The 27,402-nt window shown below is 32.8% G+C and overlaps 2 protein-coding genes across 4 annotated transcripts in view; both read right to left on the bottom strand.

Annotated features, from left to right (window-relative positions):
• Positions 1-4,824, bottom strand: part of kud (oligosaccharyltransferase subunit 5 kud) — an 81,964-nt gene extending 77,140 nt beyond the window's left edge. Inside the window, exon 1 of the mRNA XM_080159991.1 lies at positions 4,737-4,824. Within this exon, the coding sequence (XP_080016117.1) occupies positions 4,737-4,791 (55 nt within the window). The 5' untranslated portion in view covers positions 4,792-4,824. The remainder of the gene's footprint in view (positions 1-4,736) is intronic.
• The window catches only part of Cog1 (conserved oligomeric Golgi complex subunit 1), a 41,008-nt gene continuing 18,425 nt past the window's right edge, over positions 4,820-27,402 (bottom strand). The window contains exons 15-28 of one of the 3 annotated variants that reach the window (XR_013879388.1): positions 25,162-25,288; positions 24,458-24,595; positions 23,055-23,165; positions 22,666-22,814; positions 22,133-22,240; positions 21,619-21,725; positions 18,892-18,952; positions 17,587-17,729; positions 15,373-15,511; positions 14,644-14,712; positions 13,993-14,076; positions 13,126-13,188; positions 5,470-9,202; positions 4,820-5,363 (exon numbers count right to left, since the gene is read on the bottom strand). Coding sequence is in view for 1 of the 3 variants with exons in the window: in XM_080159987.1 (XP_080016113.1) it covers positions 8,837-9,202; positions 13,126-13,188; positions 13,993-14,076; positions 14,644-14,712; positions 15,373-15,511; positions 17,587-17,729; positions 18,892-18,952; positions 21,619-21,725; positions 22,133-22,240; positions 22,666-22,814; positions 23,055-23,165; positions 24,458-24,595; positions 25,162-25,288 (1,665 nt within the window). In the remaining 2 variants the exon portion in view is untranslated. Of the gene's footprint in view, positions 9,203-13,125; positions 13,189-13,992; positions 14,077-14,643; positions 14,713-15,372; positions 15,512-17,586; positions 17,730-18,891; positions 18,953-21,618; positions 21,726-22,132; positions 22,241-22,665; positions 22,815-23,054; positions 23,166-24,457; positions 24,596-25,161; positions 25,289-27,402 lie in introns of all 3 variants that reach the window. The other 2 variants (XR_013879389.1, XM_080159987.1) reach the window with 2 other exon arrangements.

Here is a 27,402-nt window from a genome sequence, read left to right as displayed (position 1 = left end):
CAAACAATTTTTTTTTACAAACAAAATTTCTTGCTCATTTATTTCTATTTTCTTTCTTTTACAAATTAAATATCCAATATTCTAAAGAAAAACACACACTTTTTTCAAAAATATAAACTCATTTACGAGAAACATACAATTTTTTCGCGCATGGCTGTAGTCATCTCGAGGAAACGGAACTGAACGTATGTGTAAAAACCCTATTGGTAATTTTTTGTGGGTAAAAAGTGACAAGATATGTGCTTAAATCGATTAAAAGCATCTGTCTCGGATATCTCATCCTGTACACGCCCACCTGATAATTTAAGCTTGTTTTCAAGACTTTCAAGGTAGATATTTTTATTCAAATGTTTTATAAAAAAATGTGATTTGACGAATGTTTGTTTTCCAAAACCACGCATTTTTCCTAAATTGCAGTACACACATTCGATATATTTTTACACTATTTTTAAAAATATAATTATAAATATGATTTATTATATGTACATAATGTGTCCAAACATAAAAATACTTAGAAGCGTTAGCTTAACAAACAATTATTTTCTTTTCAAATCTCTTTCGCCGACAATTTACCAAAATAATATAAAAAATAATGCATACTATTTTTTTATCTTCTATAAAAATACTTTTCAAATATGTAGAAATCAAACAGTAAACTAAGATTTCTCAATTTTCCAAAAATAATATATAACTTTTGCGAAGCGACAAATAAGTTTGTATTTCCAAACAAAGAAAAACTAATTTTTTTCCAAATTTTAGAATGTCGCAAAGAGCTGATAACATCGCCCGTGACGCCATTGAGACTGCCCGGGGGGAGAAGAGAAAGAGCCTGGAGGAGGAGGCCGCTAAGCCCATCCATCTCCATGTGGCTGATTATCTGCTGGAACCCTTCAACCTGAAGGTCGAGATCATCTTCAAGCATACCGGCGAAGAGACGTTGGAACAATTCCTGGAGGCGAACATTGACATGCTGGAGTCCGAGGAGCGGCCCATGTACGTCACGTATGACGTTATAACCAACTTCTTCATGGAGGAGTCGGAGGAGAACTTGGTGAACACCATGAAGGCGCTAACCGAGGTAGCTGTGGCATCAGGCAGGCACAGAGTCACCTTCTCTACAGGGAGATTCTGTGCGGACTTCGAAACGGCACTGGGCTAGCCTTGGCGACCTGAACAATGAGATAAGGCGTGTGACGCAAGAGACAGGTGAGCAATCCCTGTCTCTTCACAAATGCTTTCTCACCGTCCAGGACGGCGCCCTAGCCACGTTCGCAGCCGCCTATGCCGAATTCCACTCCAAGAAGTCGCTGGGGAGGAAGCCGACAGAGATGGCCGAGCAGATCCTGCTGGATTGGATACAGAGGCACCACATTCATGCGTATCAACACCCGAGGAGGCCGAAGCAGAAGGTGTTGGCGCCGCTGCCGCTACCCCTCCCTGTCTCTTTGACTAGAGAATACGCCAATGACCCCTTCATGGTCAGCGTTCTCAAGAGCAGGGGGATGTTTCATAGCAGGCGCGCACGCAGCACGTCGAGGAAAGCACCACTGAGGAGATCATCACACCGTACAATAAGTAGGGAGCGTAGTGACAGCCTTGTAAGTGGCGCCAGACCCAACGGAGCCCGTAGCCCAAATTCCCTAGGACTCCTAGAGAGATTGTTGCAGCGAGTATTGAAGGGGAGCAACAAGGGGAGACAGCAGGACTTTGTCCGTGAGCGCGAGGCGGAAAAAGTTACGAGCCGCATTGCTGGGATGTACCAACAAAAATGTACTGACTTAACGCATCTTAGTATCGACTTTGAGTCGCTACGATTGGAAATGGACCTCCTCAAGGAAAGCAGGGATACTGAAAGGGAGGCAGAGATCAATAATCTTAAGTTGGAGATAAAAAAACTCCGTGAAGCCGCGTCCTGGGAGCAATCAGCGTATGATAAACTGTTCCGTGTCAAAGACGGACTACACCAAGAAAATCTCCAGCTGAAGGAAGAGTTGGAGGCGCTGCGCTTATCAAAGAAGGAGAGAAGGAAGGCCAAGAAAGAGAAGAGGAAATACAAGTAAGAGACAAAGCATAAGTAATATTAAACTTATGTTTATTACAGGACTGTTTGCCTGCTCATCAATTGTCCTACTCTCCAGTTATCCGCAGCTTATTTTATTATAATGATTATGCTATGTTCATGTTTATATCTTGTCTATGTTAATAAAATAAGATGCAGCTTGGTTCTGTGTTTTAATCTATTTTATCATGTTGTCCATCATTACAGATTTAGGATGGAGGTTTTAAATTATGTTTACAATATTTCAGTATGTCACAATGCCTAGAAAATGACAGACATAGGTTGCGTAGTTACTCCATAACTTACCTAGCACGCATTTCCAAATATACATGGTTTTGACCTTGTTTAACAATGATCCAGTTTATCTTGATTTTAGGTTGGAGCCGGAGTCAAATCCGGAGTTGGAGCCGCTATCTTCACAGGCAGATCCACGGAGCCGGATCCGGAGCAGGAACCGGAGCCGCACCATAATCAAACGGCTCCGCAAAGCTGCATAAAGGAATAAACAAGGAAGACGATACTTTAAAAGCAGAGCTAAAAGAATAAGACTAACGGTAACAAAAGAGATTTGAGTGAATGCACCATGCTAACAATTTCTTTATTCTCTAACCTACAAGTACAAACATTATACTAAGTAACAGCCAGGGGAAAGCTAAATAACCAGGGGGTATTACATTATTATAAAGGTTGGGCCTTTTAAAAGCAAGAATTTTTGGGTAATACTTTGTTTTTGATAGTATTGCAACCAACCACAAAATTATTCTTTTTCTCTTATAGCAATAAACCATTTAATATAAAATTGACGGATTTTTTGTTTGTTTTATTTTACAATATGAACATTTTTTATTTAAGTTATTTTTGTACCTATTATGAATTTATAACTTTTTTACCCTGAAATATCTTAAAAGTGTTTTCTCGTATTCATTCGAATCCGGTGGATAGGAACCGGTTCTAATCTATACGAAAAAACTATGTCTAGCATCGTATTATATCCAGCTTTCTACGAATATAAAAATGTACAATCATAAGATTAAAACCAGTTTTTTAGCCCGTGTATCCGCGGAAAGCCGTTTATAATACGATGAAAGAAATAACTATAAAAAACTTTTTTATTTTAACAAATACCCATGGTGATATAAATAATTAAAAACAAAATCTAATCTTAAAACATCAAAATTGTCCTAATTTATCATCAAATCTGGGGGGTTTACAATTTTGACGTCTTTTGTACTTTAGTACTTCCGTATTGGTGACACTAACACAAATACAAACCCTAGGTCTGGTATAAATGTGACCATACCCCCTGAAAAAAAACCACCCCCCGCACACCCAGACGAGAACTCCCCTCTTTTGATAATGAATATAGTGATTGCCATCTTTTTTCATTTGGATAGAAAATGCCCCGATTTTTAAAAAGTATAAAAATCTACTACAAAAAAAAGTTTTAAATAGTTATTAAGCAAGGATGACAAAATCCAAATTTTTTAAAAATACACCTAGAAAATAGGAATAAACAGGAGAAAAATAAGTTTATCCACTTCCAATTTGTTTTAAATCTTTTCTATGCGGGATAATGTATCCTTTAAATAAGCAATCTCTCATCGACATAATCCAAGCTTAGAAATTTTATCCGGCCCCAAATACCATTAAAAAGCTTTATGTCATATTAAAAAGTCTTATGTCATAAAACAATAATTCAGATTCAAGAACAATTTAGCAGAAGACAAAAAAGGACTTCTATCTTCAATCTATATTTTAGTACCTACGAGTTATTTTAATTTGGACCTTTTAGGGTTTTGTAACTTATTCATATTAGGGACAGTCCAACACCCTACAAAGCTATCTCTGCTCTCTACATCTCTCTTTCTACAATGCCTTAGGTGATAATCATACAATCAAAACTTTAAGGGAGCTATCTCATACCTCCAAGGGGAGGAAGGTGAGGGGTGGACTTTAAAGCAAAGTACAAGTCGAATTCATACTGTTTGTTTAGGCCTACCTCAGTGACTTTCAAATAATAAATATATCATAAAAATTTAAGAAGCTTATAGTTATACTTCAAAGTTTTAATAAAACATTATTTTAAGGACAAATACCTAACAATTTTAAAAAAGTATTAGACGCAAAAAAAGTAATGTATTATGCTGTAATAATATAGACAACTTGCAGGCATCCCAATGTATATGTTATTTTTGCCAAACTGACTTTTTATTGATAAATTTACCAAATCTTTCTATTTTTCTTTCTTTTTTGCTTATGTTCTCGGATAAACAGAAAGCTAAATACAAGAACCTGATCTACTAGGAATAAATGTGCTTGCTTATAAAAAAAATTACCTACACTTAAACCAAAAAGTTGAAGGAATTTTGATTTAAAGACATACCTGAAAGAAAAATGTTTTATAGAAAAATTATAAGTAGTGGTTTGATTTTAAAACTACCTAGGTAAGATATATTTTTCTTCAATTTCTAAAGAAATCCATATGATGGAGCCTATTACAAAGGCAAAATAGACGGTTTGATCAAATACGTAACGTATCATAATTTGTGATTGGATTGTGGAAGTTTTGCTACATTAGATCATTTCTCAGAAATTATCAATTTTGAGAAATGTACAGACCATGGGCTATTTATAAAAGTAAAAAATAGAGTAGCTCTGCTAATTAGAAGCTGCGTACCTGGATTGATGGGTGAAACATATCTGGTCAGAGTCTCAAGTCCGGCGATGGTCATTTTAACTCACTTGGGATTTTCAAAAACCTCTGGAAATTTTAATACATAACTTTAGCAATAAAAAGTATTGGTTTAACATATTTTATAAATATAAGTAAAATTATAGGAAAAAGGGGAAGTCAATAAGATTAAGATTATTTGTTTACAAAAAAAATCCGGGGGTTGTAATAAATGTAAAAATCTCATAAAAAAAGTATGAAAGGCATAATATCTTTTTCTATGAACTGCCCTTTAAACATTGAATACGAGATCTTTAAAAATAATCACCACCATGCCACTCCCCCTCCCCTGATATTTCAATTTGAAAACAAAAAAAGCTTTATATTTTATCTCATTGACTACACCCATTATTCCTGAAAAAAATGGGAAATAAATTTTTCTTAAATGCTAAAAGGATAAAATGATCTAAATGTTAAAATCTATCTAGTTTTGAAAATTTTAATAAAATATTAAGTTGGGCTGTTAAAAAGTTTTTTTTAAAAAGGTTTTGATAGTATCACAACTATAAATATTACTTTAATTAAATATCACAGAATAAAGGATAAAAATCACACATTCAACAACTTTTGATGCTGAAAAATAACAAAAAGTAAAATAAAAAAAGTCCTTTAAAGTTTAATAATGAAAATTGTTTTTTGTTCTTTTTTAGCATCATTCTAAAAACTGCAATCTAAAAACCTAATGATTATCAATAAATAGCATAAAAATGTACAAATATTATCTACCTAGCTTAATAACTTTAGAAAATTTTATTTACAAATTGGAGGATTTTTTATTTTAGTAGGTAATTAAATTATTTATTACTCAGACACTGAGCGATTTAAATATTTTATAACATAATTTGCTTGGGTATCTGTTCTGTTAGGTACTGTATATCTTTAAAGTAAGGGGAAGGAGTACTTTAAAAACTGAAATTTAATTAAACACATTAAGAACCAAATCTATGAAATGATAGGCAACTAGAACTATTTTTATAATTTCTATACAAATGTCTTATAAATTGGACATTGGAAAAGTTGCGTGATTTTATTAGAATATATATTGAGATATATAAAATTGACGTATAATGAAATAATTAGCTCCTTTCAAAATTTAATGACCTATAGGTAATCATCTGATCTTTAATTTACTTTATCCATTTGTCTAACAGTGAACTTTGTTTGCTTCACATATAGAATATGGATATTTTCCTACTTGTATAAAATTCCACCCAATGTTTACAAAATAGAACCCAAATATAATTGTTATTGGTCTATCTCTGTTTCACTGTGTTGTATGTGTTTGTAATATAAATTGAATATATTCTATCTGCAAAATTATAATTAAACCAATAATAGGCAAACAAACCAGATTGTAAAATTATCAAAAAGGGACGGGACATTGGACTGTTAATTACACTGGTATCCAAAGTTTTATTAACACGTTAGGTATCTTATCCGTTGACTCAAAACTTTGGGTACTTTTTATTGAATTTTGATTTGTTAGTTTCAAACTAAAGGAGTCCCATCTTTTCAACCAATGATTATAATCTACAAAAGGGTTTAATTATCTTGTTTATCATAATCGTCGTATCCCTTAAGATCCCTGAGAATTACGCTGCACCAAAATAGTCCAATGGTTTTAATTATGCCTAAGCAAAGCTATTCTACTCAAGAAGGGATGGATCACTGACAAATAATTAATCTTTACCTCAATATTTGGGGTAGAATTATAAAAGGGACAATTTAAAGTCCTTTGTCTTATCCCTAAAGGACCCTGGTAAAAAAACTGTCACTAAGAATGAAAAAAAAGAGAAAAGAATGAATTTATTTTAAAGTTAATATTTTCTTGTTCAAGTCTGAGTGAGTACTATAGTAAGATGTCTTCCTTGTTAAAACTTTATTTTTCCTTCTAACATTATCAAAATAAAACAATTAGTCGTAAAAAGAACAAAAGTTTTCTTAAAAAGAAAATTTAGAAAGTTGTTATTCCCAAGAAGAACATGATTAATTGAAAAGTAAAAAGTCACCTAACCCAATTATCCTACTCTAAGAATCCCCCAATAAGATTTATACAAGACAGGTTTCCTTTAATACCAAACAAACCACAAAGTTCTAACCAAGTCTTTTTACAATATTTTTTGAATTTTTACCAAGACGTTAATCTCCCCCACCCCTCAAACAAAATATATTTTCACCAAATCAGATATTTGAATGAAATTATAAAGGGGTAGTTGCACGAAGTGCATCAAAACTTGAATTTATTGAACTGCATATTGTTTTCTGATCCATAGTTTAAACTACATATCTAGGACTAATATTTGAAAGAATTTTAACTTTCTACCACGTTATTTTAAAATATCCTAATTGTTTGTTATTAAATGTAATACAAAAGTCTATATTTTAAGACTCACTACTTCAAGTATCCAAACTTGTTACATGTACTTCATGCAACTATCCCTTTGAATTTTTTAATATTTGAATTTCTCGCTATCTACTTTTAGTTGGATATTCTGAAACTCTAACAAGTAAAAACCAAGCAAATTCTGAATAGACCATAGGAGTGCAGCAACGAGCTTATATTTTTTATTTGATATGAAATAAAAACATAATTTTGTAAAAAAAATTATACAAACTCATCTCGAATCTTATAAATTAAAAAAAACTTAAAATGAAGGGAATAACACGAATAAATCTGATATGAATAACGAAAATCTTTCTTTTAAAACCTGGAGGATTAAAAGTTTTATTTTGTTGAGAGGTAAATAAGAACTTTGCACTAAATTACGCACAAGCAATAAACTTTGCGGCTATTAAGATAACCTTTGGGTTGGTCTGTTTGTGTGTGTGTAAGTGCAATGTTTAAAAAATGCACTTTCTTATGAATTAAAAAAATTAAGGAAGTAATCATATGATATAAGTAACAGAATGTCCAAGAGTTTATCAGTGTGACCGTCTGTCTGTTTGCACCGAAGGATCTTGCTGTTTGCTTAACCAATATGGTTCTCCTTTACAAAAAAAAGTTTCTTAAAATTTGTCTTTTTAAAAATAAAAATTGATTAAAATAGGGGAGGTTCGACTCCAACATCCCCCACTCAAGTACTCCTAGGGCCTCTAGGGGCGTATCCGTTAGTATACCCTATAAGAAAAACATTTTGATGTCATACAATACAATCAAAGTTCTTAAAGACAATCCTTATCTATACGTCCTTACTGTGTATATTTGTATTAGGGATGGCAATCCGTCAAATTTTTGGACCGGATTCGGATTCTTACAAGAATCCGTCAACAAAAATGGCGGATTCCCGTGGATTCCGGATTCTTATTTTTGGCGGATTCCGGATTCTAGCAATATTTTAAAAGGCTTTTTTTTTAAATTAAAAAAAATTAAGTGCTACATATGTCCTAAAAATTAATGTTCTTGGTGTTCTCTATAATTCACTTCCGAGAATCGAACCAGATTTTAAAAGATTTTATATAGGTATAATGATGATAGGTAATCTTTGCCTTCAAAACGCGGGAGTTGAAAGAAAAAACTCAAGACGCTAATTTTAGCCTACCATTTAAGAATCCGAATCCGCTATTAAAAAACGGATTCCGGATTCGGATTCCAAAGTTGACCAAAAATTGGGCGGATTCCGGATCCGGATTGCCAACCCTAATTTGTATTGAATTTAAATCAACCAATATGTTTAGGTATAAAAATTATCAGATTTAAGTTTTTAAAGCTCCTAAATAAAGCAAAGAGTTTAAAGAGAAATTATAATGAGCAAAGGAATGCGAAAATAAACAATATTCTTTGAGTTTAAAAATCAGTTTACCTTCACCGCGCGTTTACCCACTAAATTCCTTGTAAAAATACCTACTACAATTTGTAAAGCTAATAAAAGTATTTTATAAAAATAAATAAAAACATAACAAGCAAACAAAATATTAAAAACAAGACATCATTAAAAAAAAGATTTTTATAAAGATTTACAATTTTAGGCATTGCATTACATACATATTAAATTGTCCATTAACTTTTTATACAAGTTGCTTGAAACTTAAGTTTTCTAACCTCCCTGTCAGCTGTTTCCATAGCCGCCATTCCCGCTGCCACCACCACCACCGCTGCCGCCAAACCAACTGCTGCCCATTGATCCGAAGAAGCTAGCGGCAGTTGCCGCCACAGGCGAGCGGTCGCGCTTCCGCGTTGAGCCCGCTGTGGGCGTGGTAGCTGCCGACTTCTTCACATCAAGAGTTTTGCCGCCTGTTACGGCGGTTGGGGTTTTGACTGGCTCGCGCGGTGTGCGCGGGCTGCGGCCGCCGCTCTCCGCCGATTTGCCACCGACAGAAAGGGTTGTTGAACCGCTGCCGGTGGAGGCTATAGGTAAAAGTTGGAATCTTGATGGGGGTGCTGGGTTTAGATTCATCATATTAGACACATCCTGTCACATTAATACATATTTATCTTATTAAAACTTGGCTTTGTTTTAGATCTAAGGGGGGGGGGGTGGAAGTTTTGCCACTTTCGCGTAATCCGTGATTATTAGGCTAGCTATTGATGTGAGGCTATAGGTTATTTGGGATAAAAGTTTACTTTTGGGTAGTACTTCACGTATATTTAATCATTTTTTGGATAGGTCTCCAGGTTCAGGTGCTGCAGGCTGGAAGGTGGTTTCTGGACAGGTAAAAAAAAATTTAAAATTTTTGTTTGGAGAGTTAGAGATCAAATTATTAAACAAAATATGCATCTTTATGGATATTATTGACATATAAGAAGAAAAAATTAAAATCGGCCTCCAGGTTTAGGTGCTGCAGGCCTCCAGCAACTCTGGACAGGAAAAAATAAAAATTTTTATTTGAAGAGTTAGAGGTCAACTTATTAAACAGAATATGCATCTTTTTTTATATTATTGACATATTTGAAGAAAAAATTAAAATCGGCCTCCAGGTTCAAGTGCTGCAGGCCTCCAGATCCACTCTGGACAGGTAAAAAAACAAGTTTTTTATTTGAAGAGTTAGAGGTCAACTTATAAAACAGAATATGCATATTTTTTGATATTATTGACATATTTGAAGAAAAAATTAAAATCGGCCTCCAGGTTCAGGTGCTGCAGGCCTCCAGGTCCACTCTGGACAGGTAAAATATTTAATTTTTTATTTGAAGAGTTAGAGGTCAACTTATTAAACAGAATATGCATCTTTTTTTATATTATTGACATTTTTGAAGAAAAAATTTAAATCGGCCTCCAGGTTCAAGTGCTGCAGGCCTCCAGGTCCACTCTGGACAGGTAAAAAAACAAGTTTTTTATTTGAAGAGTTAGAGGTCAACTTATAAAACAGAATATGCATATTGTTTGATATTATTGACATATTTGATGAAAAAATTAAAATCGGCCCTCAGGTTCAGGTGCTGCTGGCCTCCAGGTCCACTCTGGACAGGTAAAAAAATTAATTTTTTTATTTGAAGAGTTAGAGGTCTACTTATAAGACAGAATATGCATCTTTTTTTGTATTATTGACATTTTTGAAGAAAAAATTTAAATCAGCCCCCAGGTTCAGGTGCTGCAGGCCTCCAGGTCCACTCTGGACAGGTAAAAAATCAAATTTTTTATTTGAAGAGTTAAAGGACAACTTACAAAACAGAATATGCATCTTTTTTGACGTTTTTGACATATTTGAAGAAAAAATTAAAATCTGTCTCCAGGTTCAGGTGCTGCAGACCTCTAGGTCCACTCTGGACATGTAAAAAAAAAAAAATTTATTTTAAGAGTTAGAGGACAACTTAAAAAACAGAATATGCATATTGTTTGATATTATTGACATTTTTGAAGAAAAAATTAAAATCGGCCTAAAGGTTCAGGTGCTGTAGGCCTCTAGGTCCACTCTGGAAAGGTAACAAATAAAATAAAAATTATTTGAAGAGTTAGAGGTCAACTTCTAAAACAGAATATGCTTCTTTTTTATATTATTGACATATTTGATGAAAAAATTAAAATCGGACCCCATGTTCAGATCCTGCAGGCCTCCAGGTCCACTCTTGACAGGTATAAATTAAGTCTTTTTATCTGGAAAGTTACAGGTCAACTTATAAAACAAAATATGCATTGTTTTGGATATAATAGATATACTTGAAGATAAAATTAAAATCGGCCTTCAAGTTTAAGTGCTGCAGGCTTTCATTTTCAGGTATTTTTGCTTTTTTTCCTGTTTTAAAACATGGTAGGTAGGTATCATACATTTTTACTTTTTTTATATGGACAGTGACACTTTTACCTAGATCCTGGTGAACGCTGGTTGTTGCCGGCTAGGTGAATATCTCAAATGGTTATTTTGGAATTTAGAAGAAAGATTTCGAAATAGAATAAGTTTAAAACTTAAAATACAAGAATATAGTGAAATTTAAGGACCTGGAGCCTGTCTGGACACACATTTTGAAGCCTTAAATGATTAATTTTACTATATTATCTTATTTTAACCATTTTTAAATACATACCTTTCCTCTAAATTCAAAAATTACCTTGATATTTACCTGGCCAATGGCCAACAGCGGTCACTGGGATCCATCAAAAAGTTTCAATGAATATGATAACTACCAGGTTTAAATAAATATAGAATAGAAAAAAAAAGTAGGGGGGAAATCAAATAAACAGAAAATATACCTGAAAATAGTCTCTAAAGTTCACCTGGAAGCCTGCAGGACCTGAACGCCAATTTTATTTTTTTTTTTATATACATGTAACATCTAAAAAGATGCTAATGTTGTTTTAAAAACTGACCCCTAACTCTTCAACTCTTCAGGTGCACTCTTTTAACCTGCCCAGAGTGCACTGCAGCACGTGAACCTGGAGGCCAATTTTAATTTTTTCTTCAAATATGTCAATAATAACAAAAAAATGCATATTCTGTTTTATAAGTTGACCTCTAACTCTTCAAATATTTATTTTTTTATTTTTTTACCCGTCCTGAGTTGACCTGGAGGCCTGCAGCACCTGAACCTGGAGGCCGATTTTAATTTTTTCTTCAAATATGTCAATAATATCAAACAATATGCATATTCTGTTTTATAAGTTGACCTATAACTCTTCAAATAAAAAATTTAATTTTTTACCTGTCCAGAGTGGACATGGAGGCCTGCAGCACCTGAACCTTGAGGTCGATTTTAATTTTTTCTTCTTATATGTCAATAATATCAAAAAAGATGCATATTCTGTTTTATAAGTTGACCTCTAACTCTTCAAATAAAAAAACTTGTTTTTTTACCTGTCCAGAGTGGACCTGGAGGCCTGCAGCACCTAAACCTGGAGGCCGATTTAAATTTTTTCTTCAAATATGTCAATAATATCAAAAAATATGCATATTCTGTTTTATGAGTTGACCTCTAACTCTTCAAATAAAAAAAACTTGTTTTTTACCTGTCCAGAGTGGACCTGGAGGCCTGCAGCACTTGAACCTGGAGGCCGATTTTAATTTTTTCTTCAAATATGTCAATAATATCAAAAAATATGCATATTCTATTTTATAAGTTGACCTCTAACTCTTCAAATAAAAAACTTGTTTTTTTACCTGTCCAGAGTGGGCCTGGAGGCCTGCAGCACTTGAACCTGGAGGCCGATTTTAATTTTTTCTTCTAATATTTCAATAATATCCATAAAGATGCATATTTTGTTTAATAATTTGATCTCTAACTCTTCAAACAAAAATTTTAAAATTTTTTTACCTGTCCAGAAACCACCTTCCAGCCTGCAGCACCTGAACCTGGAGACCTATCCAAAAAATGATTAAATATACGTGAAGTACTACCCAAAAGTAAACTTTTATCCCAAATAACCTATAGTCTCACATCAATACCTAGCCTAATAATCACGGATTACGTGAAAGTGGCAAAACTTCCCCCCCCCCCTTAAAGACGACCTTTTGATTTTCTTCTTTTAAACAACTTAAATGGGAATAGTTCCTTTTTATAGGTTATTTTAGGTTAGGTTACATTGGGTTCGGTGATTGCCCCACAGGGTTAGGCAATTGGCCCCGCAGGGTTAGAGCCTCCCGCAGGTGCTAGAAATATGAGAAAAGCTACTGTAAAAAAACGAAAAATCGCCCCTTAAAGGTGCGTTGCCACGAAAGGGACTATACCCCTTAAATCATTAATAAATGGAAAAAATATGGCTACATAACATCCAAAACAACAACAAAAAAAAACTTTTTTTAAACAGACAGCTAATATAAAAATTGAATTGTCAAAATAAATCGTATATGTATTATGTATATTGTATATGAGTCACAGGTAGACAAATAGGTTTCTTTTAGAAAAGCGTTTTTTTGTTGTTATTTTAACAAGGACATTCCACGACAAAGATAGATATATTTCCTGAGAGGAAGATTGTGAAGATGGAGGTAGGGTGGCTTTCATTCCAGATATCAACTCGGCTCGATCCTTAAAAGTACAAAGCATAAGATAGGGTACTGTAAAGGTAAAGTTTTTTTCATTCCTTATATTAGTTCAGCTTGATCCTTAAAATATATGATATTAGATAGAGGATGTAGGTGGGGTAGATTTTATTTCAGATATTAACTCAGCTCGATCCTTAAAATAAATTATCTTAAATTAAGAGCATTGACTTCGATAGGGATTCATAGATTCCTAAAATTCTAAATTATGAGGATAATACAACGATAAGATACCAAAAGATTGTTTACACGCTTTCATTCGTTGGCTTAAAAAATTAGGACACTTTAATCAAATCTTTATTGGTGATTTCAATTTAACACTGTCACATTTTTGTCATAATTATCTATAATACAAAGTAGCTTGATGTCTGTCCGTCCGTCTGTCCCTTAAGATCTCGGTAACCACTGAACCGATCGGATTCTACTCTTCAGGGAATATACTTACTGGTCCTGTGGTGGTTTCAGGCCATTTTCTTGAGGCGTGGGACACCCCCAACCCCCCCAAAAATAAAAAAAAATTCCCCTCATTTTTTCTTGATGATGGAGATCATGAAGATGAAGATCCGCATTTTTTTTTTTGATGATGCAGAGGATGAAGGTGAAGAAACACCACATGTACTACCTATATTTTTTAATTACCTCTTGGGGCAAAGCCCCTAGAGGCTAAGGGCAAAGCCGCTAGTTTTAATATAAAGAAAGGGAACTGTAGTATTGTGATATACATTGATGTATCGCCCATTGTCTTATCCCTTAAGATCCCTGGTATAATACAGCTGAAAGACTTGTATACCTTAGGTACGAGTGGACACAGACATGTCAATTCTCTGGCACAGGTTCGTTTCACTCGGCTGTTCATATGCTCAGAAAATACTGAAAATTTTCTTGATCATTTATCATAATTTTGTAGTAAAAAGCAAGAAAATATGATTGTTCTGTTTAACTATAAAAATATTTAGTAAATACTTAATATTTATTTATTAAAATATGTCAAAGCAAGAAAAGCGATAATTCAAATAGATAGACTAACATACATCTTACCACTTTGTTAATTAGACATCCAATTTTTGCCTAAAACGATAGGAAATGATTTTTTATGCTTCCGATCGGTTCAGTGGTTACCGGTATCTTGAGGGACAGACGGACGGACAGACAGACAGACATCATTCTACATTGTATTATAGATATGCTCCCTGTATTTTCTCTTTATATCTTATTTGCGTCATATGAACATATGAGATCTTTCTCCTAAATTAGGTATAAACTCAACTGATTGGGTTTTCTATTTCAGGTAGGTCCTGTGATGGTTTTAGGCTATTTTATTTTCAGATTTAAGATTTCTGGATGGTTTGAAGCTATTTTTCTGACCCCTAAATGCTGGGGACGTAGACACAAATCTTTACTAAGAACGCATAAATGTAGATATAAATGATTAAGTTCCTGATTGATCAAACGGATCTATGTTTGCATTTATTTTGTTCTCAATCTCCTCAACCTGGCATTTCAAATCATCCTAAATAAAAAAAATACATTAAATTTTTTTAAAAAGTATCTGGCTGTGTGTATGTGCGTCTATATTTGAGCGAGTTAGTCAGTTGCTTATGATCACATAAACTGTATAGTAGAGAGACAGATTGATCAGGGATCTAACGGTATAAGAAATGGCCGATAAATTGGTGTACTTTCCCAGTGATAATACACAAAAATACTCCTATGTATTAAAATGAGTGGTTGAAACGTTGAACACTCAACATAATGAATCAACCTATCAAAACTCTATAAAGTTCCCAAAGTTGTTAGGTCAACGAATTAGGCAAGGTATTATAAAACTTTGGGGACTATAATAAACATCCCATTGTCCCCATTCTCACTGGAGACAGATAGTTTAGTATTAATAAAAGCAAGAAATTTAAGGCCATTCCTTGGGAGAATAATTACGAACAAAGTACGGCAGTGTGAATAACTATTAGTTGGCGAATGGAGCATTAGTAGGCTTGGCCCTCTTAAATAAAAAAAGGTAATCATGAAATAAAATATTGACCCATAAGTTCATTTTCTTTGCCCGGGATGAAAATTATATAAAGATAAAACATCTTTCTATATACTCTACCCTATCCTATTTTTTTGGTTGCTTAACGTGAGTACTGAGTAAATCAGCGAATATTCTCCTTACCTTAAATTCTCTGGACAGGAACATAGTTGTGATGAACTGTGTATTGAATAACATCTGAAGAGCCACCACTTGGGTCAGCTTGGGTTCAACCAGGCTGCTAAATTTGGACAGCACATGCTCGCAAATTTTTCGGGATATCCTAACAAAACAAATTCTATGAGGATTCACTTAAAACTAAAACAAGCCGTTTAAGAGACATTAATCACCATACATTAATAATTATGGTTAGTTTAGTATTGGTATATCATATTATCATGTTGTTGTTTGACTTAACCGTGTTACAAGTAAGGAAGTTGAAGACTATCTACTGCTGCTATGTTAGACGACTTGCATGGATAAAAAGAATAAGGGGAATTAAACGGCCCATTAACAGTCCCAGCCAATATTAATAAATAATGAATAAACAGACTTACATTGCCCCCCTAAATACAAAAAATGAGCTGAAATTACCAAACATTTTTTCGAATTTATTCAGTTGTTGGTTACAGCCGAGTTCAAACTATAATTTTAGTCTACAGACGAGGTAAAAAATTGGGAATCTACATCTTTTTATCTTCACTGTCTCTCAAAATCTGAGATAAAAAGAGCCTTAGAATTTCGGAGCCGTTTAATTTTGATGCGGCTCCGGCTCCTACCTTAAAATTAATATATCAAATTTTGTTCATTATTGAATTTGATAAAATAAAATAAATAATATAAAATATTTTGCTTTTATTTGATTAAAGCTATATAAAAGTAGAAGGATGTGTGTCTATTTGTTAAGTAATAATAGTTTTTCAGTTTATTATATGGAAATAGACCGTTGCCAAATTACAATATTACTTTTAAAAATCATTTTTAGCTAATCTGGAGCCGGAGCCGTTTTTAACGAAAAATACGGCTCCGGCTCCACCAAAAATGTTGCTGCTCCCGGCTCCCGGCTCCGAAACGCTGCTTAGAATCTTAGGGGTTTGTCTCTAATTTCAAGATTAACCCATCCTCTAAGGTAATATACACCTAACAAAAGCAAAATTTAATTCTTAACTGAGAATAAAGATGGAGAAACTGTGATGGAAAGGGAAAAGATGAGATATAAGAAATGCAATCTGCATTAATCAAGTTCAGTTTAAAATTGCGGAAAATCAAAGTTTTGCACAACAAATCAGGAAACATGGATATATATTTCGGGATTTATTAGGGTTGGGCCGGATACTTTTTTGGCCGGATACCGGATACCGGATATCCGGTTTCGGCCGGATATCTGGTCAACGTTCGTTATCCGGCAATTTACCGGATATCCGGCGTCAAAAATCAGCCGGATATCATGTAACCGAATAGTTTTAATATCCGGTATCCGGCCGGATATTGAAAATGGCCGGATATCCGGCCGGATATCCGGCCGGATAACCGGCCAGACCGGATATCCGGCCCAACCCTAATTTAAATCTACTGGGACAGGGGATCTACTTAAAGATCACTAAAAACGATTTTTGTACACTTAAACACACTTTAGAAACTAAAATTTCATAGGTATATTGGTTTCGATAACAGGTATTGGAAAGCTCAATATAATTTTTTTGAAACGTTAAAATACCGCAATTTTATTTTTTTTTATCTATTCAACATTTAACGATTTTCCAAATATCATGTGGGGGAAATCAAAATAAAATTGAGACTTTTTTGATCTCTTTAATACCTTTTTATTACGGGATCCTTAAGTAGATCCTTTCATCAAAATTAATACGAAGTCTATAAACAATTTAATTTAAGCTATATCCTTATATAAATGAATGTTCATCTGTGTGTGCGTTTGTACCGAATTAAGAATCTCACTAACTGCTGGACCGATATGTTTCTTCTTTACAGTTAAGCTATTTTTAGGTCCAGGGTATATTTGTATCTAATTACCCTCTCCCATCCCAAGAGAAATCGCCACGAGATATAACCCTTCCAAAATTTCTTTTACTTTATTTCTATAAAATATTGAAAAAGTAGGATCAACTAACCCCCCCCCCCCCCATTTCCCTTAAGATCCCCTAGAGGCCACTTGAAAAGTAACCGCTAGTAAGTATTACTACAACTACATGTCCTTAACCGTGAAGAAAACTTGGTTATTTTTGTTGAAAACAAACTGCATATATCATGAATGCAATTTACAATATTGCTTTTTCTTCAGAAAGTATTTATTTCTATTTTACTTCAATTTTTTTATTCTCATTTTGAGTAATCCATCACCTGTTTAAAATATCAGAAGGTATGGTGGCAGGATGGGCACTGTGCAAGGACTGCGCAAGGCCATACAGAGCGGTCATCAGCTGCGCGGAAGGGCAGCCAGGTATACGGATTGTACTGTTTATACTGCCTGATTCGCTACTTTCCTAAATAGAGATATAGATAGATATAAAGACATTACACATCAGACAAATAAATAGATAAATAGATTGGTGGATAAATGAAAATTGATCAAAATCGTTATATATCTGTTCCATTAAATAGGCATTTTAGGATGAGAATGAAATGTTAAGATTAATCTAATTCAAAAAAGTGGCAATAAATAAATAGATAGATAGTTTTACTGCAAAATATTTTTGGAAAGATATTGATAAATAGAGATATAGATAGATATAAAGACATTACACAACAGACAAATAAATAGATAAATAGATTGGTGGATAAATGAAAATTGATCAAAATCGTTAAATATCTGTTCCATTGAATAGGCATTTTAGTATGAGAATGAAATGTTAAGATTAATCTAATTCAAAAAAGTGGCAATAATCTAAATTGTTGCATCGACATTCTGCAGGCATCATGGAATAGTCCCTTAAGTCTTAAACTTCATAAAATTTCTTGGCAACCCGAACTAATCTTCAGTTACCTACTTAAATAAATTAGCTCCTTTTTAATTTTTTTTTTTGGTTTAAACTAGCAGTGTTTAAACTTTTTAACCAATAGTTCTATTCTACAGAAGAGGCAATTTTGTATATAATCATTTGGAATGTATATCAATTTTGCATCCATTATCCTATCCTCCAAGATCCCTGGTAATTATAAAAAAGAATATCTTTTATTCCTGAAGACAAATGCACTTTATCTGAGGTTTCCTTACCATTTATATTTATTCCTACTCTTACTTTTTGTTTTGAAAACATTTTAGCTTTATGCTTCTGTGTATTTAAGTAAATCTTTCTGGTACTTTATCCAACTATGCATAGTTAGTATTGATTTTTGTAATATTTGCTTCATATAGGAAGTTACATTTCACTTTTATACAGCTGCAGAGCAATTCTACAAGACTTTGCTTCCCTTGAGATCAAACTTTTTTCAATTATTTAAGAATAAAATAGGATGGTACACCTCCAAAGAAATTCTTTTTTATTTTACCAAAATCAACTTGCCTATCTAAACACCCTCCCCCCAAAAAGAATTTTTTTTATTATGTTAGTTTCAACTTGTCCAAAGGGAAAATGACCAAATTAAATCTACTTTCCTAGGCTCGGCAGCCGCACCTCCAAACGACCAATTACAAAACAAATGTACCTGGATTGTTACAGTATCCCAGGCTGGTAACAAGGACAACGGGTCTTCTTCTAAGCTCAGTCTAAAAGATTACAACATGATTAATTTCTTGAAAATAATTGCCTTTTGGAGATGAAAAAATGCTCAAACTTCTTTGACGGATAAACCTACAATTACTTCATAGAGCGACTTCTGATCGGCTCCGATATGTAAAATTTAAAAATGTGTCAATGACACACGATACAAATTTCATGTTTTTGGGGCCATACAAATGACGGGAAGTCTTTTTTTCTTCAGGCAAATTTTAATTGACCTTACCAAAATTCTTTTTTAAGTCTTATATGACTACAAAGAAGTAAAAATAAAAAGATGTAAATTATCATTTTGATTAGGTTAATAAAGCAATTTTAGATATAAGCTTACTAAACGACAGGCATGTCATTTAGAGAAGCTACTTGAGGAAAACTATAAAATGCTGACGCAAGCAGAAAAATTGTTTTGTAGGATTTATGTAAAGAAAAACTAAAATAATAAATCATATGATATCATTCTCATTCACAGTTCTTATAAACCATATCAACCACTCAGAAATAGAGACACCTATTTGACAACTTTTATTGTATAAATAAAGGACAAATTGTGGATATAAAGAAACGCAACAATAACCAGCTAACATCATTCTCAAGGGAAAAGAACCATAATGTAAATAAATATATTGACAGGTGTTGTTCAATGTTCATAATCAATTTTTACATTTATAATAATTTTGTTAGATAGCCAATTTCACCCAAAGTAACTGAGCTTATTTGTTTGTTGTAAAATGACTAAATAAATAAGCAGCTAAGATCGGACGTACGAACAACTTCCTAATTGAAAAGTTACGCTTTTTAAGAAGTTAAATATTAGAATATGTGTCATGGTAATTTTCCCAAAACATTTTTGAAACAATTGGAGTAAAAAAAATGGACTAAACTGTGAACAAATAAAATATATAGATAAATATCATAACAAACAATATTTTTAAATATTTCGATAAAATTTTTTTTTCAGATTCCATATCCCCACTTTCTATATTTAAGCATTGATATATACATGAAAAATATAGTTTCAATGCCACACTTCCATTCACACAAAGTAGAAAACATTGGACAAATATATTTTTTATCTAAAATATGTTCTCTCACAGAATATTGAATAGTTTATTTTATACTAACGGCTACGCCCCCTAAAAGCCTCTAGGGGCACTTGAGGAGGGGGGAGTTGAATTCAATAAACCAACTTTTTATTTTAGATTTTTTAAAGTTTTTTAAAAATATGTTTTAGGTAGGGGTGGTTTCTGGGTTCGATTTCTCTTGGGAGGGTGTTGATAGTCCAGGGTTGGCAATCCGTCCAATTTTTGGACCGAATTCGTATTCGGATTCTTACAAAAAATCCGCCCAAAAATGAAACTGATTAATCCGTTGATTTCGGATTCTTATTTTTTGGCGGATTCTGGATTTTCGTATTCAGGATTCTATCAATATTTTAAAAGGCATTTTAAAAAATAAATTAAGGGATTGAATTTTACCCGTTACTGGGAAGAATCTAAAGTTTTTTCGTATTTTCACAGTAGTTTTTACCTTTTTAGAGACCCTATTTAGAGATGTATACCTATCCTTTAATCTATAATACAAAGTAGAACGATGTCTGTCTGTCCGTCTGAAGCAACCGATGAACCGAATGGGCTCTACTCTTCAGGGAATATACCTACTGGTCCTGTGGTGGTTTTAAGCTATTTTCTTGGGGGATGGGACACCCCCAACCCCCCCCCCCCAAAAAAAAAAAAACAATTATTAAAAGATTGAAAAGAAAGCGTTATGGATAACCCATAAAATTATGGTTCACAGCACTAAAATATGTTCGAAATTAGTGGTTGCAACTGGCAAAGCCCCTAGAGGCTAGGGGTGAAGCCGCTAGTCCTATAATATAAAGTAATACTGGTAAGTATATTCGTATGAAGCAAAAATAATTTTAATAGCTTGTCCGATTTGATTTGCTTCTTAGAACTGATTAGAATATGTATTGACGTGTTTTAAAAATATTTTACTTCCTTTTTATATTATGAGGCAAAACACCTAGAAGCTTGGGGCAAAGCCGCTAGTTTGATATTATGGAGCTTCATAATACTTTGAGTTTGATATTTGAAATGTATTATGATAATGTTATTGGTTTTATTATAAGATCTTTTCATCCCTATATAATGCATCTTTACTATACCTTTCCCTGAAGATGCAAAGAATTGAACGATGTCTAGGTGTTGCTGAGAGGCAATTTTAAACACCAGCGTTTCGGAGCCGGAGCCGGGAGCAGAAAAATTTTTGGTGGAGCCAGAGCCGTATTTTTCGTTAAAAACGGCTCCGGCTCCAAATTAGCTAAAAATGATTTTTAAAAGTAATATTATAATTTGGCAACGGTCTATTTCCATATAATAAACTATAAAACTATTGTTACTTAACAAATAGACACACATCCTTCTACTTTTAAATAGCTTTAATCAAATAAAAGCAAAATATTTTATATTATTTATTTTATTTTATCAAATTCAATAATGAACAAAAATTTATATATTAATTTTAAGGTAGGAGCCGGAGCCGCATCAAAATTCAACGGCTCCGACACGCTGTTAAACACTGACAAATCTTGCAATTACTAGTTGACATGCTGGTGTTTTAAATGTCGTCCTTTCGCTCTTTTTAAAATTAATCTTACCTTTGTATTAGCAGAGCAAATGTGTCAAGTTGTTTACTGGCCCAGGACCAAAATTCACCCTTGCTGGCGTCTCCAAACTTTTGCATCAGATAGTAATACTCATTCTCCTATAATATAATATGAAAATCAAACAATGTTCTTTACATTAATTGTGTATTAGAAGCTCTTTAACATAATGTCTTTCTTATTACTTAAATATAGAGGACTTATATAAAGTAGTAAGTTCTGTTCTGTCTGAAGTTAATGCAATGATCTCTAATAATGCTGGTTTGAATTGGTTATACTTTTCAGCGAAGCTTATAAATGGTTTTGGGTGGTTGTAGGCATTTTTTCTAACCCACTCCGCCTTCAATAAAAGGATAGAGGCGAAATAAAATAGGAAGGTGTTTTTAATTGTAAAATAATAAATCGGGAAAGCTTTAAATATGGTTAAGTTATAGGCAACTTTTCAGGCTAGAGTTTGGAGCGAGGCCACTAGCAGTTTTATAATGGCTGGTTTAATAAAATTCTTTACTTTAGATTGTAGTGATGTTTGCAATGTATTAACAAGGACAGGTATGGATTGAAGACATCTGGCTAAATACAGTTCTCTAGCAACACTTGTAGGCAAACCATTCAAATCCTAAATAATTACAATTGATGTAATAAATCAATGATTTATACTAAGAAGAAGCCATTGGGCTGTTTATTACACTAGTCTCCAAAGTATTATGATGACGTTTTCTTATTTGTTGGCTTAACAACATTGGTGAATTTAATGAACTTTAATTAGTTGGTTCATTAGTTAAGTTAAGTGTTAATAATTTTAACCTAGAATTTTATTTTACAGAAAAGGTAATTTTGTGTACAATCACTGAGACTGTAAATCATTTTATCGGCCATTAGCCCTGAATGTATAAAAATTGACACAGATTTATGAACATTTTTAGATATTTTTAAATCTTTATTCTAAGCGATAAGAAAAAAGGTTTAGAATAAGGACAATATTCTTAATAGTCAGAAATTTAGAGGCACAATTTATTCTTAACTAATTGAGCTGTAATTTACCTTATTAACCCCATTCTCTACAGAACTATTGTTGGTAGTCAAGGTGTCGACCAATCCTGCTAGCCGAGTGGTCAACACGTGTCTGTAGTGCGCCACAATTTGGGCGTGGTCTGCGTACCGGTCAAACGGCCCGGTCTCTGTACTTTCAACTGAAATAACATATTTTCGAATTCAACCATTAGGCATTTTCAGTTAAAAACAAGCTACCATAGTTTTGATTAAAAACAGTAAGAATATTTTGGGACGGCCTGGCACAAATAATCTTGATTGAATAAATTCGTATAATACAAACATCGTAAACATAGTTTAATGGCGTTCAGACTGTCAGACGGACATACTCTTGTTATAGAATATAAACGAAATAGCGAAAATTGTTTTCAAATATTTACCTTTTCCTATTTGAGTCACCTCTCTCCATAAAGTTATTAGATCTTGTTCTAATTGAACACAAGTATTATTAACAGCTGGACTCCAACCCCGACATTTCATGCTCAAGCCACCTTAGAAATATGTAAATGTTAACAAGGTTACCAAGTTTTCATGAAAACTGGTGCCTTTTTCAAATAAGAAAAAAAAACATAAGGTCATTTTTTAGTAAACAACTGACTAACACGGGTTGTATAATTCAAATTGTCTAGCTAACAAATAATGTAAGAATGAAAACATTACATATATGGATGAGGAATATATTATACGTGGATATTATGACAGGGAAAAAATTGTCGTCTATTTAGCTTGCAAACATGGAACTCATTTATTGGTAAGTTCGTTCATCCATTAGGAGGAGAGGGGATGGAGTAAATGGGATGGAAGGAGGGAATCTTCATTTTAGCCCGCTGTGTGTTTAGCTTTTTTAGAGAATATAAAAATCTAGTGTTAGGTCCAAGTAAAAATAAATCGATTGTCGCTTAAAAGAGGACTATCCACGAACCAGAGCAAGTGATTCTAAGTATCTTCCAGCATTGACCCATAGTATTTTTTTAGTGAATATACTAGGTTTATGTTTAATATTTGCTTTATCGACTGAAAAGTTAGGTTTCACCATGATTTTATATGAAAAAACTTTGAAATGTAAATAAATTTTTAAAGCAATATCATCAAATGCTTTGTTGAGTTCAAAGGACAAAATAAAATAACACTGCAGAAAAGCATCAAATATTGTAAATTGCAAAAGTACATTAATTAAACTGTTTACAAGTTACCAACCCTTTTTCTAAATATACATTTTATTCACAATAATATACTTTTGTGTCAAAGCTTTTAAACAACAGTTTGAACTCATCAAAACATTCGATGATATTGCACCAAATAGTGCTTAACATTTCAAAGTTTTTTTCATATAAAACCAGGGGTGTATATTCTGCATGGGATTCCCGGCTCAGGCTAGGGGGGGGGGGGGGGGGGGGAATAAAAAATAAGTGGTTGGAGGGAAAAAAATGTAAAAATTAAGAAAACTGAAAAAATGTGTGGTAGGAGGGATAAAATAAATAAAATATAGAGTTTTTAAAATATTTTTCTATTTTCCCCCAACTTTTTAAGAAAAATCTAGGGGGGAAAAAAATAAAAATATTGTAGCAGGGGAAAAAAAATAAATCTTGTGCAGAATATACACCCCTGTATAAAACCATGGTGAAACCTAACTTTTTAGTCGATAAAGCAAATATTAAACATAAACCTAGTATATTTACTAAAAAATTACTATGGGTCAATGCTGAAAGATGCATAGAATCACTTGCTCTTGTTCGTGGATAGTCCTCTTTATATTGTCCCCTTCCTCTCTGATTGTTTGTACCTGTATCTTCCAGAGTATGTTTACTATCTTGAGCTGTACTACTCCTGGTGTCCCTGTCTGTCCAGAGGCTGTTCAGGTCACTGTTGGCCTCCTGCCAGATGTAATCTCCAAGGGCATCCTCTCCAAGTCTTGACTGGTCTAAAATATGAAAATAAGGTATAGGTAAACTATACAGAGCTGGATCTTTCGCAAATAAAAAATAGAACAATTTTAGAAGTTTAGAGCAACATAAAAAAAATCACTAACATTATAAAACATTAGCGAGGAAGTAATTAGGATAAGCCAAAATAAAAATTATAAATGCAATTTCAAAACATTTAAAAAATCAATTATAAATGAACATAAAGACTTTCTGTAAAAACTATATGGAGTTGCTTTCAGGAATAAGGTATAACCAACAAGAGAATTAAATCTAAAATAATATTTGGGGGGCAAATGGAGAGGTCGTCAATTTTACGATGTGTTGCCCCCCAACGACAGCTGAAAAACACTTATAGGTTTCGTGATTTTTTCCCGAATTAATTTCGTTATTGGTATGAGCTGAGTTGCTTTGCTTTTTAAAGTATGCCAAAATATTACAGAAATCAAGTTTAAAATCTGTGATAAATTTCAAATATGCTTAATTAAGCTACAAGAGCTATTCATAACAGACAGATGCGCCTACCTTAAATCTTGAAAAGCTAATAAAAAATAAATAAGGTTACCTTTTAGATTTGAATCTAATTTGACAATAACAGTTTCAATTTTGTTGGAAATTAGTTCTTCTATCCTTTCTCTAATCTTGGACTGGTAGAAGGAATCCCATAGATTTACTTCTGTTGATAATACACACTATAATACAATCAAATATTTGCTTATTATTTTTTAACGAGAATACCTAAGTAAATTAACTGTTCATTTAAAACAGAGGTGGGTTCTTAAAAAACCTTACCCCACTGAACTTTGGAACACTCGTTTGGAACACTCAATTGCTCCCTTGTTTTCCCATTTTTTTGGAACATCAAATGGGGGAAATGCAAATGTCATTCTTAAAAAAAATTAATTGAAAAAAATAGTGGGCCAAAATAACACAGCTAGCTTAAGCCAGGTACAGGTTTACCTAAGCACGCCAAAGAAACTAACTAGCAGGGGTGTTCTAGGAAGTTATTGTGAGTTCATAACCACTCTTACTTAAATCGTAGCTGTAGCTTCCCTACTATGATTTTTTTCAAAATACATTTTCTTGGCTGCTGGGTTTCAATTCTTCTTTCTACTAAAATTATGAAATGAATTGTTTGTTTTAGTGAGCTAGTTTATAAAGTTTAAAGAGCAAATTTAACTGTTAACTGGATATTTCAATCATATAATCCAATTTATCAATGAAAAACATTAAAAAAAATCATATTCTTTAACTAATTATGAAATTTTAAAGTAGATACTTTCAAAGTTATAGAATCTACATTTAGGCTAATAAAACATCCTTATCTTTAATTTAATTGATGAAAGCAATGATAAAAGCCTGGTGAATCTGTATCAGATTGTCCCAGAATATTTCTGAGACAATTTTAAAAAAAACCAAGTCTATTTTTCATTTCTCTACTGCAAATTATATCTTTGAAGTCAAAGATAAATAAGATTATTTTAAAGTTAATCATCTAAACTATAATATGTCTGAAACAAGTAAACTGAAATAACCCTTACACTAACAGTTAGATATGGCAAGGTCTGTGTCCATTGTGGCAAAAAATATAAGGAGAGTAGGTAATACTGAAATAGTTTACATAGTATATTTAATTCTTTAAAAAAGCAAGGTTAGAGCTATACTACACAACAAGAACAAACTTCTTAGTAGAAATTATATTTTGCTTTATTCAAGCCTTCTCAATTTTAATCATTTGAGAGTTTTTGAAAGGTAATATCAGTACATGTTTAACAATATGATCAGATAATTGACTCAAATTACACTGATGATTGATACCAGAACCTATTTCTTGTTTGTTGAACAAATTATTAAAGATGGTCTCTTGTATTTTTTCAATCTTTGGGATCTTGACAAATATTATATTGTATTTCTGCTCTGTTTTATCATCTGAACAGGTATTTCTTTGCAGAACAAGATCTTCATAATTAAGCATAGCAAGTAATTTAGTTAAATTACCAGTATCTTTTTGGCTGTACTTAAGATATTTCAACATGTACTGCATGTGCCAGTTGGAAACACATGGTTGTTAATGTTAAAGTTCACATTTATTAAATATACAGAAACTCTTGAATAAAGTGAAATATATTTTCTACTAAGAAGTTTGTTCTTGTTGTGTAGTATAGCTCTAACAGCGCATTTATTGAGAATTAAATATACTATGTAAACTATTTCAGTATTACCTACTCTCCTTATCTTTTTTGCCACAATGGACACAGACCATGCCATATTTGAATGTTAGTGTAAGGATTATTTCAGTTTACTTGTTTCAGACATATTATAGTTTAGATGATTAACTTTAAAATAATCTTATTTATCTTTGACTTCAAAGATATAATTTTCAGAAGAGAAATGAAAAATGATACAGATTCTCCAGGCTTTTATCATTGCTTTTATCAATTAAATTAAAGATAAGGATGGTTTATTAGCCTAAATGTAGATTATATAACTTTGAAAGTATCTACTTTAAAAATTTATAATTAGTAAAAGCATATAATTTTTTTATTATTTTTCATTGATGGATTGTATTATATGATTGAAATATCCAGTTAACAGTTAGATTTGCTCTTTAAACTTTATAAACTAGCTCGCTAAAACAAACAATTCATTTCATAATTATAGTAGAAAGAAAAATTGAAACCCAGCAGCCAAGAAAATGTATTTTGAAAAAAATCATAGTAGGGAAGCTACAGCTACGATTTAAGTAAGAGTGGTTATGAACTCACAATACCTTCCTAGAACACCCCTGCTAGTTAGTTTCTTTGGC

Source organism: Acartia tonsa, chromosome 5 (assembly GCF_053477335.1).
Source record: "Acartia tonsa isolate MP-2025a chromosome 5, ASM5347733v1, whole genome shotgun sequence".
NCBI lineage: Eukaryota > Metazoa > Arthropoda > Copepoda > Calanoida > Acartiidae > Acartia > Acartia tonsa.
The sequence above is the reverse complement of the archived record's forward strand: the minus strand, read 5'-3'. Positions and strand labels throughout refer to the sequence as shown.